The following is a 17,606-nucleotide window of genomic DNA, read 5'->3' as shown; positions in this document are numbered from 1 at the left end:
AAAATGTTCTTACTGAATGTGGAAATGAATAAAGCAAATAATATAAAAAAATAACTTTAAGCTGGAAACACCGTCTGCCTGACACAACCAAACATGAAAAAAAAGAATGTCAGAAATATAATGTCTTGGAAGCTGAAGCTGTTTTGAATTCCTATTTTTCAATATTTTATTTATGTAATTTGTGCTAATATTGTGCTTGTGCTTTTTCTATTTAAGATGTCTTTCACAGAGTTGTTTGACGTAAATCAATGTAGTTTATCCATTTTGGCATGTATTTTTCTAACATTTTCATATGTTGCTAGTTTATATGTGTGGAGGTCTACGTTGAGCAGGTAAATTACAATAATTTATTTTACGTTTAAAGTTAAACAAATCATATCCATATTAATCTGTACTTTATTTTCAGAGATCATCCGTCTACTATTAAGAGAAGGTTTTTCAGTGTGTCTGTTATGATGTTATTGGCACCATTTTTCGTACAATGTTTTTTCACTGGGGAAACCTTGAGTAAAGGAAATTTGTATGAACAGTTGGGACTGCGTTGGTCTGGGGTTGTTCCAGCTATTTTTGCGCCTCTGTTTTTGACTGCTATTCTATTTTTGGGACCATTGACTATGCAATTTCTGTCTGGAATATGGAAACTGTATGCAGGTGATATATATTTTAATGTTATATGAATATTCATAATTCAATTACTGACAAAACAATAGACAATTACTTTAATTTATTTTACTTTTTATGTATAATATAAACTATTTGTATTAGTGTACTGCTATATAAATTATACCACAAACAACACAATTTAATGAGGATTTCTTTTCTTCACATAGAACCCATATACTGGTTATCCAGTTGGCAAGATTTGGTGTGGGTGCGGAAACCATTTCATGGCCCCGTTGAGTGAGGAGTGGGTGTTCAGAGCTTGTATGATACCTCTTCTGTTGCAATGCTTAGAACCCATGACTGCAGTATTTGTAGGACCATTACTTTTTGGTGTTGGTGAGTATTGTCATGAGATAAAACTACTGACTATAGGGTGTTACATAATTAATGCCAATTTTCTTTACAAACTGCTATCATCATTAATAGACTGAGCTAATTCTCCAAATTGCTAGAAACTTACATTAAGCAGTTAGTGTGATTACTATAATAATAGTAATCATTACTTAGCTAAATAATAAAATGTATGTAGCAGTTGCTGATACATAAAAAAAATGATTTAAAAATAAATCTGTTGTTATCCGTATCTGTTATCAGTTTGACCTAAATTCAATATCTTAAGCCTTTCACAATGTAACAAAAAATCTCTGCACAGATGTTGATATTTTTAAGTGTTTCATATCTAGCTACAGGGTGTTTCAAAGATGTGCTTTTTAAATTGAATAGAACTCTAACAACCTTACATGGTGTATGTTTTTTTTTTCATTAGAAATATGCTTAATTATTTTATTAATTTTTCAGCTCATTTCCATCACATGTTTGAACAGATGAAAGCTGGGTTTGAATTCAAAACAGCTTTAATGATATCAAGTAAGTTCTTTTAATAGATATTTTAGATTATAAAACAATTTTGGCAACCATTCAGTATTCATAGCCAATTAATAAGATACTATTATTACTTGTATGCATTAATATTGGGACTGATATTGCATCAGCAAAATGCATGTATCTTGATAAATGTAGAAGGCTATTCTATATATTTTTTAAATTACTACCATAGAGTATGCTACACTAAGAAGGTTTTTATTAAATTTTATTAAGTCCTACAGTAGAATGACAACCCAGTTGATAATTAATTGATGTGAATTCTTATTAGAATAGTATAAAAATAACTTTATTTTTTCAGCATTCCAGTTTACATACACTACTTTATTTGGAGCTTATTCAGCATATTTATTTGTAAGGACAGGTGAGTAAGATTTTTAATTAATTGAGACAAAAAATATGTTCATAAACAATACACTATCCTTCTATAAATATTAAATACTTTGGCATAATTAGCAAATTATTTTAGGTCATCTTAATAAATCATCGCCACTATTATGATCAATCAGTCGATACAAATCGAAAAAAGATCAATTATCACTATTACGCCTTTGATTTTATTTTTAATGAAAGGTACTTTTTCCCAAACCTGGTATCGGTTTTTCGGTAAAGTTTTTTGTTATTTCCACATTGTATATTGTAGATGTGAATAAATCTCTTTCCCAGGACACTTCGTCGCTCCGCTAGTTGCTCACATGTTCTGCAATCACATGGGCTTCCCGAACTTCGCTGAAATAACTGAGTTCGCGCCCCTCCAACGGGTATTAATTGTATTTAACTTCTTACTAGGATTCGGACTCTGGTGTCTTCTGCTCACTCCACTAACTAATCCTGATATATACGATAACAGATTACATTGGGAAACCTGAATCGCTCGTTAAAATACCAATAGTAAACAGCTTGGAGATCTGCTACATAAATAAATACTATAACACATACAAAATAAGGTCTACAATGGCCCAATTGTGTATGTTGTTCGTATTAGTGGCTGATTCTATAATTAAACGCCTAAAAGACTTAACCCACAGTGTAATTTATGAGAGTTGGATTTCGCTTTTCACAAATTGCATTTCATTATACAAGTTTTTTGTGTAGTTTGAGAGTAGTTTTGACATTAATTAATGACCCATCATTAACAGTTCACGGCTAGTTTGTAGGTTCACTTTGACAGTAGTTACTTTATTCCATGTAGTCACCAAATATATCTCATTAATTTAATGAATAAATACTTTTATGCTATGACTGTGCTTCTAAAGGTAAGTTACACCAAGTTGCTCATATAGAAATGTGGATTTCATTCATTTGCCCTAGTGGTGTATTTATCTGTAGAACAGTATTACCAGTGTAAAATATTATTGTTATTAAATAGTAACACTGCAGTATTGCTCATCACTATACATAAGTTTACCTCAGAATTCTAATCAAAGGGTCTACTTCCTCTTAAAGTAAGACTGTTGCCATTGTAGAAGTGAGATGGCGCAATATATAGCGTATAGTGGTGTCTTTCTTCCACGGTACCAACATTTTAATTTTTTGAGGTCTGGGTAGACCCTCAGTAGACTTATAAAAAATAGTTAGATATCCTAATTCTACTAATCTTATGACGGAGATAATAATGAATGATAATTATAATTGTAATGCTTTACTGTTATGCGTTTGTGTCTACACTTGCTTTGAATTGTCAAAAGTTTATGATCAAAAGGTCTTTGTTCGTGTGTATACCTTATATTTGTCGTGGTAAGCTTAAGTATTAAAGCGATATTTCTTATAATCTGTATTGAAGCCAAATCACTATTTATTTTAAGCTGCTTATTCCACTAAAAAGCGTCTAAATCATTTGAAAAAACCTTGTTAATTTCATAATGTTTTACAGTATTGCAACGTGTAACAAGTACAAGCACAATATTAATTTAAATTTAAAGCAGATGTAGACACTACACTAGTGTGATTTAATCTTTAAAGTGTTTTTGAAATACTTATTTGGTACTCCCAATTGTCGCAGTCAACTTTCCATCGGTTCGCGGCTGTATTACATATTTTGCAGAATAATAGTAAACCGGGATCATTGAATTGCAATACCGGAAGACAAATTGGCAATTTGATAAATGCAAAATCTTATAAAGTCTTCGCTGCCTGGCCGCATTCAACAGGCTGCAGGTACCTTATAGCTAGATTTTTGAAATTTAACAAAATAAAAATCAATGTTGAGCACCGATTTGGACGGTCATAAATGTGATGGTCTACTGATTTTTTTGCTATTTTGTTTTTCCTTAGCCTATTTAGCCGAAACCCTCAGTTTCGCTAGTCCGACTCGCTCTTGACATGTTAAACTGTCTTAAAATTTTACTATGACAGATATGTAATAACGCCGCCGTTGGACTGTGTAGTGTCTTATTTCTATTGTAATTAGTTAAATAATATATGGTAATCTGATGTGATTTGATCGAAATTTTTATGCAATGTTTGTCTGTTTTAAGCGTTAATTTTGATATTTTAAATTGTTTCACCACTTCTGCCTGGTCCTACCACCACTATTTTGTAGTTTCAAAATTACATTAAACTTGAAATCTCTCGAAATTTCTTTTATCGATTAAAATATTGCGGAAGTGGTGAAATAAAAGTTTTCTTTTTTGTGCCATATGTTTCATGTTACTGTAAATACGTAAAAATAATAATTTAGACAGGGTTTGCACGCATGGGTACATTGCAACATATTGCCTCACTAGTCAATTGATGTATTGTTTTTATTTTTAATACTAATTATAATGATTTGTGATGTGAGTATGTTTGTGAAACAACGATATTACTTGTCATGGAATAAAATACATGATGATTATGATTTTGTTATTATTTTTAAATATCTTCCTGGAAAGTATTTCTTTTCACTTTTGAAGGATCATGTGCCTTATTAAGCGATGCCATGCAAATCTTCGATCCATGACGTCTGTTTCTCCATCAACCACAAATTAGATTGTATGGCACAGTTCCTAGAGACTGAAGACTGCACGGGTGGGTAGCCGAGTGATTGCCACCTCAAATCCAGTGCGCCACTTGTCGTGGTCTCGATCCCCGTTTAGGACAAGCGTTTTCGTGCTTCACGGATAACAAGTCTTTAGCAAATGACTTGAATTGTGAAGAACGCGACACTGGAAATTAATTAGGACTTCATAATTAATTATGCTTTTAAAGCGATAGACCCTGGCGTCTGCTATTGGAAAAAGGATTGTCGATCAAATAATAACCAAGCGTTATATGTAAATAATATTTTATTTACTTCATATATACATAATTTTGTAATATCTAGGAACAACTCTAATTTCAATCTATTTTACAATATAAATAGCATACACTCGATTAAAGACGCACAAATATAAAATTTAATAGGCAAATATACATTTTCACTTAAAAAAGTAATATCTTTTCTCCTTATCCTGAAAATTTTAGGATTTGACAGTATCTAAGTAATATTATTCCTTATTACACGTGACACGGCATTTATTTAAAAAAGTAAACAGTTCAATAAAAAAAAAAAGCAAAATGTATATTTGCCTGTACAGTACATAATTAACACTCCGTAATTAAATGCATTTGATATAAATATTTTACATACACCAAGTGTTAAACTAACGAGAAACGATTGCATAAAATTCATCACATATCTAATTTAATTTTCCCAGTAACATATACACGTTTTAACATAAAATCATTATACTTAAATATACAAAACATTATTTTTCAAAAATAAAGAATTCAAGAGAATATTGAATTTGATCGTTATTGAGCTTCTGAATCAAATCAGTCTTACACGCCTTCTAACACTCGACATTCATATAGAAAAAGGACATGTAATAAAACCTTAATATAAATATGTATCGCTGACATTCGAGACTTAAGGTTTCATTTCTCACTGTTTCATAGCAGTAATTGCACTAGGTACTTTTAGTACCGTCTAAAATTTGGAGCAAAGTACTTGACATCATGTCGTGAAAAAAGACAGTTTTAAATAAACTTCCAAGACATTTAGGGCTTTTCCTTCGGTTATTTTTTGCGAATTGTATGCGGTAGCCCGGTAGGTACCTAGTGCATTGACTGCGAGCACTATACCATTTCTATAAACCCTGTAATATTAGAGTTATTTAAAGTTAAAGCAGTCAACTCACGAACTAAAACAAGTGTTTCATTATATATTCCTAGTGAACAGTGCCGGTGTTACGAGTTTTAGTGATAGAGGAAGCGAGATGCCGCTAAGCCCAGTGTGCGTTTCGTCTCGCTTCCCCAAAGACAAAAAACCTGCTATAATAGGTTACAGTAAGCGTTTATGTGTTGAAACAACAGTCGTAGTGTATTTCCCAGTCTCTCGCAGTTACAGTGCTGCCATCTATAATCCCTATCATTTCTAATCACATCAACTATATTAATTCCATAGCAAAATCCATCATAAAATTTATTTGCGATGATAATTATGAGAAAAATGTATAGGCGGACGCTTGAAGTATAAAATTGCAGTAATTTATTCTAATGTAATAACAAGTTACATAATTTCCTATATAGACACAAATACGTCATATATTCTGAGTGTACGATTAAGGCATAAATTGGCAATAATTTATTAGCTTCAAAGAACATTAGCAAATATTAAGACGTACTCAACCATGGTGAAAGTTTTATTTTCAATGAGTTACATAAATACATTTATTTTGTATGAACCAATACAGACAAACCTCATATATCATTAATCTAAGGCAATTTAAAATCTATTCAAGCTTAACGTTTTTAAGTGTTGCCATAAAACACTAATGTTCTTTGAAATTATAATACTAGTTGATTACTTTTGCTCTAAACTGGTCAAATATTACTTTGATATAATGCAATCATTTATAATAATAATTACAACTATCTATCACCGCTTTAAATATAACATTGAAAGCATTTTCAAATACTAGACGCGTGAATGGAGGTGTCTTATGTCAGAAAGATGTATAATTTTTCATGCATTATCTGTTTATATTACACACATGTGCTTGCACAACAGACTTTACTACCAACTTTCAATTGTAAGTTTTTGTTGTATTAAAGAATTGTAAGATAACAGTTGATAGAATGCATAATATTTGGATGTAGTTGTGCACAAATCATCAACAATACGAATAAGTAACCTTTATCACTATTCCATAGAAGCCTTTTGTTTCTTATATGTAAAAGGAAACCTGCGTTTCACTTCACTGTTAGATAGTTCATTGCACTGTTATAGGGTAAATTCCCTTACATAGTCTAGTCCCAATAGTCTAAAATTGTGGTAAATTATACATCTTCTGAAATCAAAACACGTCGACCATACGTGTATTCAAGAACGACACTATTCTAATGTTGTCTGTCTCACACCTCTTGACAAAGAAGAAGACAGCATGAGACCATTTAGTCAGTGCCGTTCGTATAAAGCGCGCCCTACACTCGCTCGCGATGCTTGCTGTGAATTCACGCCGCGATTCCCCGCAACGAACGGGAACGGTGCGAAGCGTGCGCGCGAATCCATACACACACGCGTTTCGCGGCTTTTCGCGCCGCGAGTGTAGAGCGCGCTTATGGTAGTGGTCGTATCACGCGTTGACGACCAACGAGTAGAACCAGCGCAGGGCTGGGCAGAGCGGGGTTCATGGCGCCTGCAGCGGGCGGTTGGGGGAGTGCGGCAGCGGGGGCGCCGGCGCCGCGTCCAGGTCGCACGCCGACAGCAGCCGGACCAGCTCGTCCGGGGACGGGCCGCCGTCGGGGACGGGGGACTCCTCGACTTCTACCGCTGTGGGACACAAAGGTGCTTGGTAAGGCAGATAATATAAAAGTAAGTTGATCACATACTAAAAATACGAGGAGAATAATTTAATTTTAGGATATAGAATGTTCTATTTTCTAGAGAACCTAGTCCGAACAATTTTTTGTCGATTTTAAGCAATTTTTGTAAATGGACTCTTCCCGCAGCCTCCGCATAAAACAAGTTAAGACAGAGGATTACAAAATTACATATTTTGTACCCTTGTATTTATCATTACAAAAGTGAAAATCAATTGACATATTGATACCAATATTTCACATGGCCACCGAAATGACCAACCAAAATTAAATTCCATCTATTAATATGGTACCTGCAGTCCCAGCTACAGTTGGCGGTTTAACAGCCTTGTCGATGGGCGCGGTGAGGTCCCACATCTGCGTGGCCCCGGAGCGGTGTCCGCAGAACAGTAGGCGGCGCGGCCGCAGCGCGCCCTCGCACTCCGCCACCACGAAGCAGGACACCGCCGACCCGTCCACCGAACGGATCGTACACACTCTGTGGGGAGGAGGACATGCTTTATTCGGTGTAGAACGGTTAGCGATTAATTCTCACTAAAAAATAAAACAAAAAATACAAGAAAACGATTGCGACTTGATTGTGTAGCATCACGTTTAATAAAGGAGTTTGATGACAGCTGTTTCTTTATGTTTTGTGTTCGCAGAACAACGAAAGTTTACAAGAATTTTTATTTTATTAGATACACACAATCTTGCCGAGGAGCTCGTTTCTAAGCTATAAACGCATAAGTGAAACGACTACAGGTTAAGCTACGCTTGACGCGGTTGGTCCGTAGATGGGGACCATCTTTGTCATAACGAGTTCCTCCGTGTTTCGGAAGGCACGTTAAATTGTGGGTCCCAGCTGTTATTCCTACATCTTTGACAGTCGTTACAGGTAGTCAGAAGCTTGAAAAGTCTGACAACCAGTCTAACCAAGGGGTATCGTGTTACCCAGGTAACTGGGTTGAGGAGGTCAGATAGGCAGTCGCTCCTTGGTCCAACATAGTTGGGAAATGGCTAGACCAATGAATAAGTGAAATAATGTATTACCTTTTCCCATTAGACGCAAGTCGTACGTATAACGTATCCGTGTCGGGAACAACTTTCTGAATGAATATCTGTTCCTCGTCCTGTTCGCCATACGGTCCTGCAACAATATCTTCATAAAGTCATCATCACTACACTTATTATTACACATGAAATATAAACTGTATGCCGTAAATAAGTAAATGTATATTTTCCAAAAATTCAAGATTTTGATTGTACTCTTATGTAAATATTTCGTACTTTTATGATTGGGAAGAAATACCTTTATTGAAAATAAGTGGTGAAGTAAAATATAATATTTGATACTCACTACAATTCCAACTATTCCGCTATCATATAAACATATTTGAGCTTCAAATTTCCTTTTATACTAAAAACAACTTCTTACTGGACTAAATAGTTAAAAACAACAGAATAGAATAGATTACAATATTCTTGACAGCAGTGATTCTTAATACATACAGTGTTAGGGTACAATGTGAATATTTATAATTGAATTAAAACTGTTAATTATAGCACTGATGGTGTGTGATGAAATGTGGGTGGCTCGATATACTTCCAGTAAAACCTGTTTCTTTGTCTTCCGATCTTTTTTGTTGATATTTTATTTATTTTTGTATGTATTGTAATTAGAGTGGTTCACTATTAGTTGTTGTTATTTTATGTTTTTTATTATTATTTTTCGTTAATCATGTATATATTTATTTAATATATATGGAACTGGGTGACATCCGTGACTCAACACTAAGGCTCACTTGAAAATCAGCGCCAGGCACCAGTTGCCTGGCATTAATGCTGAACTGATGCCTTTTTTTAGTGCCACTGCAGGGTACACGTTTTTGTAAATGTTATGCTTAATTTTAATGCTCCCTTTCTTTCAATGGCAGTCTTATCGCTAAATAAAAACGGGTGGTATGTGATAGCCGACATGAGTGTTTCGTTCGTAATAGTGTACTCACCACAGTCGTTATGCGGCTGCGCGGTGGGCGCCTCCAGCGCCAGCACCTTGAAGGCGGCCTTGGGCGTGGTGCCGGGCTGCGTGGAGATCATGCCGCGGAAGCGGGTCACGCGCCATGTGCGCACGTGGTTGTACTCGCTGCACACCGACACTAGGTGGTTCTCCGATAGAGACACCTAGGGACAGAACATATATATATCTTTGATAAAAAAAAATTTGTCAATTTGGAGTTTTACTGAGACAGATAAAAGTTAGTAGAATACGAAAAAGATTTTCGTAACTAGATAGAAATTACCTAATTTATTTAAGTTTAAACACTTCGCTGCCCCCCATAGACACAATAGTTAAACAATAGAAATGTTCACAATTGACTCACGGGAAAATTGTTAAACATTATGTTGAGTGTCACTGCACAACGCCATCTAGTATAATCAAAAGTAAATTACTAAACAAATACATACAATTTGAACCGATAATCCAGTTTGGCAGTTGCAGTTCATTTTCAACAGCTTGGCGTCAAAAGTTTTATTATTTATAATGCCTATTGTAATAATACCTTAGTTATAGGACTCTGATGTACGGTAAAGGTCTGGAACAGTTGCGGTCCGTGCCCCACTGTCTCAGGATGCTGCACTATGACGCGCACGGATCCACAGCGAGTGCCGTATGCTATCTCGATCCAGTTGCCACACAAATCTGAACATAGTAACACATATTTAAAATTTATAAATAAGATCGTAAATTCGACCTTACAAATATGTGAAAAATTATACTATACTACTGCCAAATATATATTTTTTACACCTTTCACTAAACGCCATCTATTCTCAAACTAAGCAAAGCTTGTATTATGAGTACTACACAGTGATAGACATGCTAATATATTTCTACATGGTACATAATATAGAACAAAAATGCTTTCGCGCTCATCACACAAACAATTGTCTTGGGTGAGAATAGAGCCCACGTCCGGTATAGCAGTCAGGTCTACTCACCACTAGACCAACAGGCCAGTAAAACAAAGACTAGACTTCAACTTACTTGTTTTCGGCGTCAGATAAACAGATATAGCTGTGATGGGCTCCTGATTCGGATCCTTGTACAGTTGGGTCACGAGCAGATCATTGTCTTTCATGCGTAACGGGAACTTTTGCATATCTGATGAAATAAAGAGCTCGAGTTTAAAACCTATACAGATATAAAAGTATATAGATTAATTTAAACAAGTTATTTTAGTAGCTGTTCTGCCCGTCCGAAGCCGGTTATAGCTGCAGAAAGATAACTCTCCTTAAACGAAATCGGATAAAAGTAAATTTTATAGACATGGTTCAGGCGTTTGGGCACGAAGAGGTAAAAAAACATACATTAACACGCATATATCATATACTTTCGCATTATGTAGTGATGATATCATTGGTTATATTGTAATACATATTAATAATTCATAATCAAAGCATGAATAATGTCAATCATGTATCAAGTTAGCAAGAAACGATTGCTTATCTGAACCATCGGGTTTGAATACTAAAACATGATTATGAAAAATACGATCGTATACAACAACGAGACTGAGTGCTCTTAAATGGAACCAAGAGGCAGAGGCAAAGTAACTCTCAAATATGGTAGTTATAGTTATTTGTCACGCAAACGTAAATTCATTTAAATAACAGTAAATGGAAATTAGGCGTGATGTCACGTCTGTGTATACATTTTACGAAGCCTTTACGCCACAAGCCCAGAATCCTAAACTTTAAAGCAATTAATATTTGTCAGCTTTTATTTGTTCAGATACAGGCAGAAACTTACTATACCTTACAATACTTTTAACACCTAGTCATCATCCCTAGAATATATAAAATACCTTTAAGCTGGTTTGTGCTGACTTCTTCAAGTCTTGAAGTGGAAACATTTCAAACCGTAAAATACATAATAATAACTCCAATGCGCCTGTTAGAATAAGGCTCATTATTCTCAACTTACCAATATAATTAATAGCTCCCGTCGCGGTACCGAGCAGTAAGAACGACCCCGCAGTATCATACGTGGTCAGGTGCGCGACGTCCTGCGTCTGCCAGTGTTGTGTGCTCGTGTGCCAGACGCCGGCTTTACTTCTACTGCCGGCCCCGCTTAGAGCCACCAGTTGAGGGCCAACGAAGAGGAGGTGTTCAACTCTAACGCCGAGGTTGAATGTACCTGGGGATTATAGATGTGTGTAAGGAAATATGAGTTTTATTTTGATACGAGTAAGGCTTAATTTAGGATGCTTAGTCATAAATTGAGGGAGGCCTTTGTATAGTGGATCATTATAGGCTCAGTTGACTGATTGATAGCTTAATTATGTAGTACGGTGTGATAACAATTTTTTAAAAGAAAACTTTTGATATGATGTTTGCAAAATAATTAGCATTCATATGATAAGCTACAATGATGCTAGAGGTTTTTTGATAGGATCTACCATCACGTCACTCTGTTTTGACTACATTTTATCTATCAAACTGATTCAAATATGTAGAATAAAGTCAAAATAAAGATAGGTGTTCGTAAATGTATCGCACTAAATAAAAAAAACAATTAGATAAAACTGTATAAACTTAGCATAACAAAGTCACTCATATTAGACGGGCATAACACACAAAGCCAGTCTAATATGAGCTCGCGATACTCAATATGATGCTAGGTACTGGTTGTGCTAGACACCACCACTCGACTCAGCGAAGTGGTGGCTTCAAATGCCCCTAGCCCCCATACAATTCTGTTCAACATATCTACCAATATGCCATGGGCACTTGTGGAGGCCTATGTCAAGCTGTAGACGAATATGGGCTCATGATGCTCTACCAATATTACTCACCAACTAAGGTCCGTCTCACAGGTTCGCTATGTGTTGAGAACGCCCACAGCCTCACGTGAGCACCGCTGGCTATGCCCAGCATGACGTCAGTGCCAGTAGTACTGTTCCCGCTCGATGTACCACCACCACCACCCGTCTTAGCATTCAAGGCTATTCGTTCTATCACTGAGTCCTGGACAGGCGATTGGAATACTACGTACCAGCCGCAGGAGTCTGTCAATCTGAAATTATGGAGTTGCAGAAACAATTAACATTTAAATACGTTTTTTTGCTCTTATCTCATAAAAAATGAAGGAGATACAGTGAAGTAATATCGCATGTGACGTCACTTACAAGTACAGTTTTTACTCGCAAGTGACGTCACTAGACCCATACAGTTTTAGTCTTGCTAACGGTTTAATAATGAGATCAATGTAAATTACGTATTCAATATTTTTGGATGACAGTTTTTTTTGTAAATACCCTATTTAGATGTCAAATTTTAATGTATCGACCTAGTGAACCTATAGATTTTGAAACGTTATTGAGGTAAACGGATCGTAATATTTCTTTTCACATTTTCATGTTATATTGAACAAAACTGTAACTGAATTTGCGATAGCATTGACATACATTATATGGGTAATGAATGAAACATGCAAATGTAAAGAGATAAAGTTGTACATACCTATAACCAGTAACGAAGTGTGTATAAGCGACAGCCACCCAGTTGTGATGCGCTTTGATAATTTGTACTTTCATACTGTCAGACCATGAACTCACTGGAAAGATGGAATGTTATTTAGTATCATGGCTAAGTAAGAAAATAGAAGTCTTGCAGATTTTTGCTTGTTTAAGTTTACAGTGCCGACGATAGATTTCGATGGCGTGGCAATTGGGGATGCCTGTGTCGATCATTGGACAAATATGGACTGATGATGATGATGATGAAGTTAACAGTACAGTAGTCATCTACAGAGGAAGAACTACAGTATCAGATCTAGAATAGATCCAGAATAGTAGTTTTGGCGATTTACATAAAAAACATGACAAAGAAAAACGATTGATGACAGTCATGTGTAGTCAATAAAACTTGTGTCTATTTTAACACTTAAATCAGAAACATTCGGCAGAGGGTCCTTTTTCTGCTGGATTCGAGAATCATCACCTTGTTTCATGTTCCCAAACATTTATAGATGTACGTTAATATGTATCTTGAATGTACAATCGTACTGTGACTAATCAGTAACTATCTACTAAACATTAATTGATACGTACTGTCTGGCGGTCGATGTCCCTTGTGGCAGTCTGCGTTGCCTAACGAGGCCGCTCTCGAGTGACCCCGGCCGCATCGGCTGCGAATTGTACAAGCAATTAGTTTTGCATATTTGTGATGGGATGAGATTGTTGTCTGGATGTCTAATAGGTTTGGGTTTGATTGAAAATAGGAATCTATTTGGATAAAATAGGATGTATATAGGGTATTGCTTGGGAATTATAAATGGTTATGTTTTTTTGATAAGAAAAAACTTATAAGATATATTTTAGTAGGTACAGGTCTTTAAAAATATTGGTTGGAAAATATACCTAGTGTATAATGTTTTGTTACGACCTATATCGTACTGTTTTATAAAGCTAAATTTTAAAATGAAGAATTGCTATATTTAGCGTCCATATCTTTTAAAATACTTAATCAGATTTTTTTTTAATTCAAAGATTTTATTTTATTTTATATGGAATAAAAACACGTTTTGTGTGTTTGAGGCGGATGCATACATGGAACTAATTCTAATTACATTTTTTTTTATCGTATTTGGCAAATTCAACTTCATACTTAGAACTCTATCTATCTGGTATTCAATAGCATTAAAACAAGTCTACAGGGTAAAGACACAATGCTGTATTGTCTAGGAAATCATATGTCCAACGTGATTAATTTACAAGATACCTACTTTGAACAATAGAACTGTGAGTAAAATGTTATAACAAAGAGCGTCTGACAAAGACATAGTATCGCCTGAAATAAGATTACAATAAAATGCTGGGGTATATTCCATTTTAGTCTTATGCTTTAATGAAAAGCTTGTTGGTGTATTTATGATGAAATTTGATATAGCTGTAGCTCTGGATTAACACAGGCTTTTTATCCAACTGCCTCAAAATGAGGTTGGTTTTTATGCTGTTTTGCCGACACACTCGCTAAAGAAGTCGAGTAAATCCTTCGATGTAGCTATAGGTACCAGAAGCTAGATGAACCAAAACATTGTGTAGGATGGTCAAGTTACGGTGAGCGAAAATTATTGTAAACACTAATCAAATCCGCTAAAACTAGCGACTGCACCTACAAGAACAATTTCATGACTTTGTATCGTTGTGATTTTAAAACTTCGACTTTAAAGCCCGATATTAAAGACTAATATTCAAAATCTCTCAAATGTTTCAATTTATTACAAACCTCAACTGATCCTGTGAAGGTATCCTGCCAACAGTGCGAAGATCCAATGACGAGTTCCTAGAGTGTGTTCTGTTAGCCGCCACATCTGTGTTGGAAGCCGTCGAGTTCTTCCGAGAACAGCTGTTGCCGTTCCGTGCAGTGCTGCCGTTTGGCAACGCCGTGTTCACTGCGAAATGTGTGCAGGTCAGTGATTGGAATCATAGCTGTATGAACCGTAGGCCTACCTGGCCTACCACAAACTCAGTAGTATTGCCTTGATCAGCTTATGTAATGATTAGAAACATGTAATTGACTGTACGGTCAATGAGAAAATAAGAAATTATGAAAATGAATTTTATTGCCCTAGAATACAGACCATATTGATGTGTAATTCTCTATAGATAGATTCCAAAAAAGTTGCATACAAATCATTAATGCAGATATTTTAAGTATATTGACATTGAATAACACTTTAACTTACTAGTAACACCAAAACAAAGGTTAAAATTCGAAATAAATTATAAACATCTCCTATTTATAATTAAACTAGCTGACCCAGCAAACGTTGTTTTGCCGAATAAATTGTATCTAGTTGGATGTATTTTTTAATGCTACATTATAAAAAAGTAAAAACAAAAAAATTCGTCCAAAAAATAAAAATAAAAATTTTAGTGTGGGCAACCCTTGTCACTTAGGGGAATGAAAAATAGATGTTGTTCTATTCTCAGTCCTATCCAATATGTATACAAAATTTCATAAGAATCGGTCGAACCGTTTCGGAGGAGTACGGTAACTAACACCGTGACACGGGAATTTTATATATTAGAAGACGTAATATGAATTATCCTCACGAAAGTTACTATAAAAACTTTCTTATTTTAGTATTATACCTTTCTCAATCATGATCTACCTATATTAGCTATTTAGGCAAATTTATATCTCAACACTCTGTTGAATCTAAGAACATTTAGCCTAATCAATTTAATCACTTTAATGTTTATGTTTTCATATACATTAAAATATCTTAATTGATTACTCACAGATAACAACAAAATTACTAAGCATAATTTTATCTAAGTTCATAGGTGTATTGACCTAGATGTACAATTAAACAGAGTTAATTACTAAAAACAAAACACCTTTGTCTGCTCTACATAATCACGAATTCAGCCTAAGACTGCTTAGCCAATGGTGTTCATTGCAAGTTTTACATTACTTGTCTGCATATTTATTTATTGGCCGGGTACTACGACTATGGATGAGATGAGCGCAACGCGATCTTCGCGTAGGACAATCCACATTTACGATGTGATTGAATGTTTGAACTCCAAAGACACAATAATGTTAATCTCTAACCGCCATGCATGCCTCTCGCCTTTCGAAATGTATGTCTGTATCTGCCTTAACATTGTAATCAATCAAATACTATGCAAGTAAGTAAATATGAGTCAGATGGAATTATATGTGGAATGTGAGCAGTCTTTTGTTGATTGTTGAGGGTAAGTTTGTATCAATGCAATTAATCTGCATGATAAAAAATCGATTATAATCTTAAAAACTTTTTAATGTGGGTGCAACTATAGTTGCACAATATTTTTTACCCATAAATGACCTGTTCATATGAGCTATTGCAACTTCTCTAGAAAGATTTAGTTCTATATAACAGGAACTAAAGCAGAACAGGTTAAAATATGTTAACCTTTAAAAATATGATGTTTAGGAAATTACAATTGTGAGACTTCACTATTTATTATAAAATCAGGACAGTTAAGGGTAAATACCACCTGGCAGTAGAATAAAATTTAACTCAAAACATATACAATGGTTTTAGGAAGGTATAATACTTTTTCTTTGCTTACATTCTCTATATAGATGAGTAAAAAGTAGTGTCTATACTCACATGGGGGTGGTAAATATCCATAGAACAGCACATCACCACATGTAGAGTGATTCATCTCATCACATAAGGCCAACCGCCTGCTCAATGGAGTGATACCAAAATAATCACATTCATGTCTCAGCGCCCTTATGTTTACATTCTCAAGATCTATATCCCTAGTACGAAGGAAGTTTAATATGAGACCAAAGAGGTTTGGGTCACGGTCTATAAAGATTGCGCCGTTTTCGTCTCGCACTGTCGGTATTCTGCCACTGAGGAGAGCAGTGAAGAAAGTCTCCGGAACCCAGGTTAAAGTGTGCCATGATGTTGAGAATCTTAAAATAGTGGAGGTATTGTTAGAAATATATGTGCAACTTGCACTAAGTATTTTTCTATATGTAAACATATAAACTGTATAAATACGTCAAAATGACCACTACAAATATTTTGAATTAAAAGTATTAAGAAAACAAAGCGGAAAATAGGGTTTTAAAATTATATGTATTTTTTTAAAGATTTATTGTCTTGTAAACTGACAAAATTATGAAATACAATGCGGCAAAAATATAAACAATGATTGCTTTATATCGTCAGGTTTCAAGTTTCGTAAAGTTCCCTAGGCTTCAGTTCGTACAAATATTTAATATAATGAGTTGATGAAACCTTCTCAATGCGATAATTACACAAATAATCTTTAATGTCGACGAGTAGACTACAAAGCTAGGCCAAATATAAAGCGACTTGAATAAAAAATAAATATCACACACTTTCTTTTCAGTTTGTCACTTACCGTGTACCTCCCACATTTAAGTTCACAATTTCTTGATAATTAGACATTTGTAATGATTGAATAACAACAATTCCATACGAGAAACAATTTGTTGTTACAATATTTTCATAGTAGTAATTTATTTACGTTCGACGATGGATAGCAAATTGTCAACCAAAGAGTATCAAACCAACCACAATGATGTCAACGTCAACAAACAGCTGTAAAAAATAACACTTCTTGATTGGCATCGGTTGCCATAATAATAAAACATTGTGGAGCTGTTTAGTCGAACTACCACACTATTGAACTGAATCT

General features: G+C 35.0%; 2 protein-coding genes across 3 annotated transcripts; one reads left to right on the top strand and one right to left on the bottom strand.

Annotated features, from left to right (window-relative positions):
• The first annotated feature begins 87 nt into the window (after positions 1 to 87).
• On the top strand, positions 88 to 4,381 carry LOC113504748 (CAAX prenyl protease 2-like). Its single transcript, XM_026887177.1, is given in 7 exon segments — positions 88 to 332; positions 407 to 651; positions 831 to 877; positions 879 to 999; positions 1,462 to 1,530; positions 1,847 to 1,909; positions 2,212 to 4,381. Coding segments are annotated over 7 exon segments (864 nt in total). The 5' UTR covers positions 88 to 216; the 3' UTR covers positions 2,415 to 4,381.
• A 412-nt stretch (positions 4,382 to 4,793) lies between these two features.
• Positions 4,794 to 17,535, bottom strand: LOC113504738 (BTB/POZ domain-containing protein KCTD3-like). 2 transcript variants are annotated; one of them, XM_026887162.1, is made up of 13 exons: positions 17,310 to 17,535; positions 16,541 to 16,854; positions 14,662 to 14,827; positions 13,485 to 13,561; positions 12,895 to 12,988; positions 12,228 to 12,448; positions 11,357 to 11,569; positions 10,418 to 10,534; positions 9,933 to 10,072; positions 9,378 to 9,552; positions 8,422 to 8,530; positions 7,683 to 7,867; positions 4,794 to 7,339 (listed from the first exon to the last, which is right to left on the bottom strand). In XM_026887162.1, exons 1-13 carry the CDS (start codon positions 17,354 to 17,356, stop codon positions 7,197 to 7,199), a joined length of 2,001 nt encoding a protein of 666 aa, XP_026742963.1. In that variant the 5' UTR covers positions 17,357 to 17,535; the 3' UTR covers positions 4,794 to 7,196. The 2 variants fall into 2 exon arrangements, with proteins under 2 accessions (XP_026742963.1, XP_026742964.1); XM_026887163.1 differs by having other exon boundaries at positions 8,422 to 8,518; positions 17,310 to 17,533.
• Between the last annotated feature and the right edge of the window lie 71 nt (positions 17,536 to 17,606).

Source organism: Trichoplusia ni, chromosome 23, assembly GCF_003590095.1.
Source record: "Trichoplusia ni isolate ovarian cell line Hi5 chromosome 23, tn1, whole genome shotgun sequence".
NCBI lineage: Eukaryota > Metazoa > Arthropoda > Insecta > Lepidoptera > Noctuidae > Trichoplusia > Trichoplusia ni.
Note: the sequence above shows the minus strand (reverse complement) of the source record. Positions and strands in the feature narration are given on the sequence as shown.

Coding starts and splice junctions, on each gene's coding strand:
- LOC113504738 (XM_026887162.1), bottom strand. CDS start 17,356: ATGTCTAATTATCAAGAAATTGTGAACTTAAATGTGGGAGGTACACG. Junction 12,449..12,894: donor CACTTCGTTACTGGTTATAG/GTATGTACAACT, acceptor CCATAATTTCAG/ATTGACAGACTCCTGCGGCT. Junction 8,531..9,377: donor GCAGCCGCATAACGACTGTG/GTGAGTACACTA, acceptor GACTTTATGAAG/ATATTGTTGCAGGACCGTAT.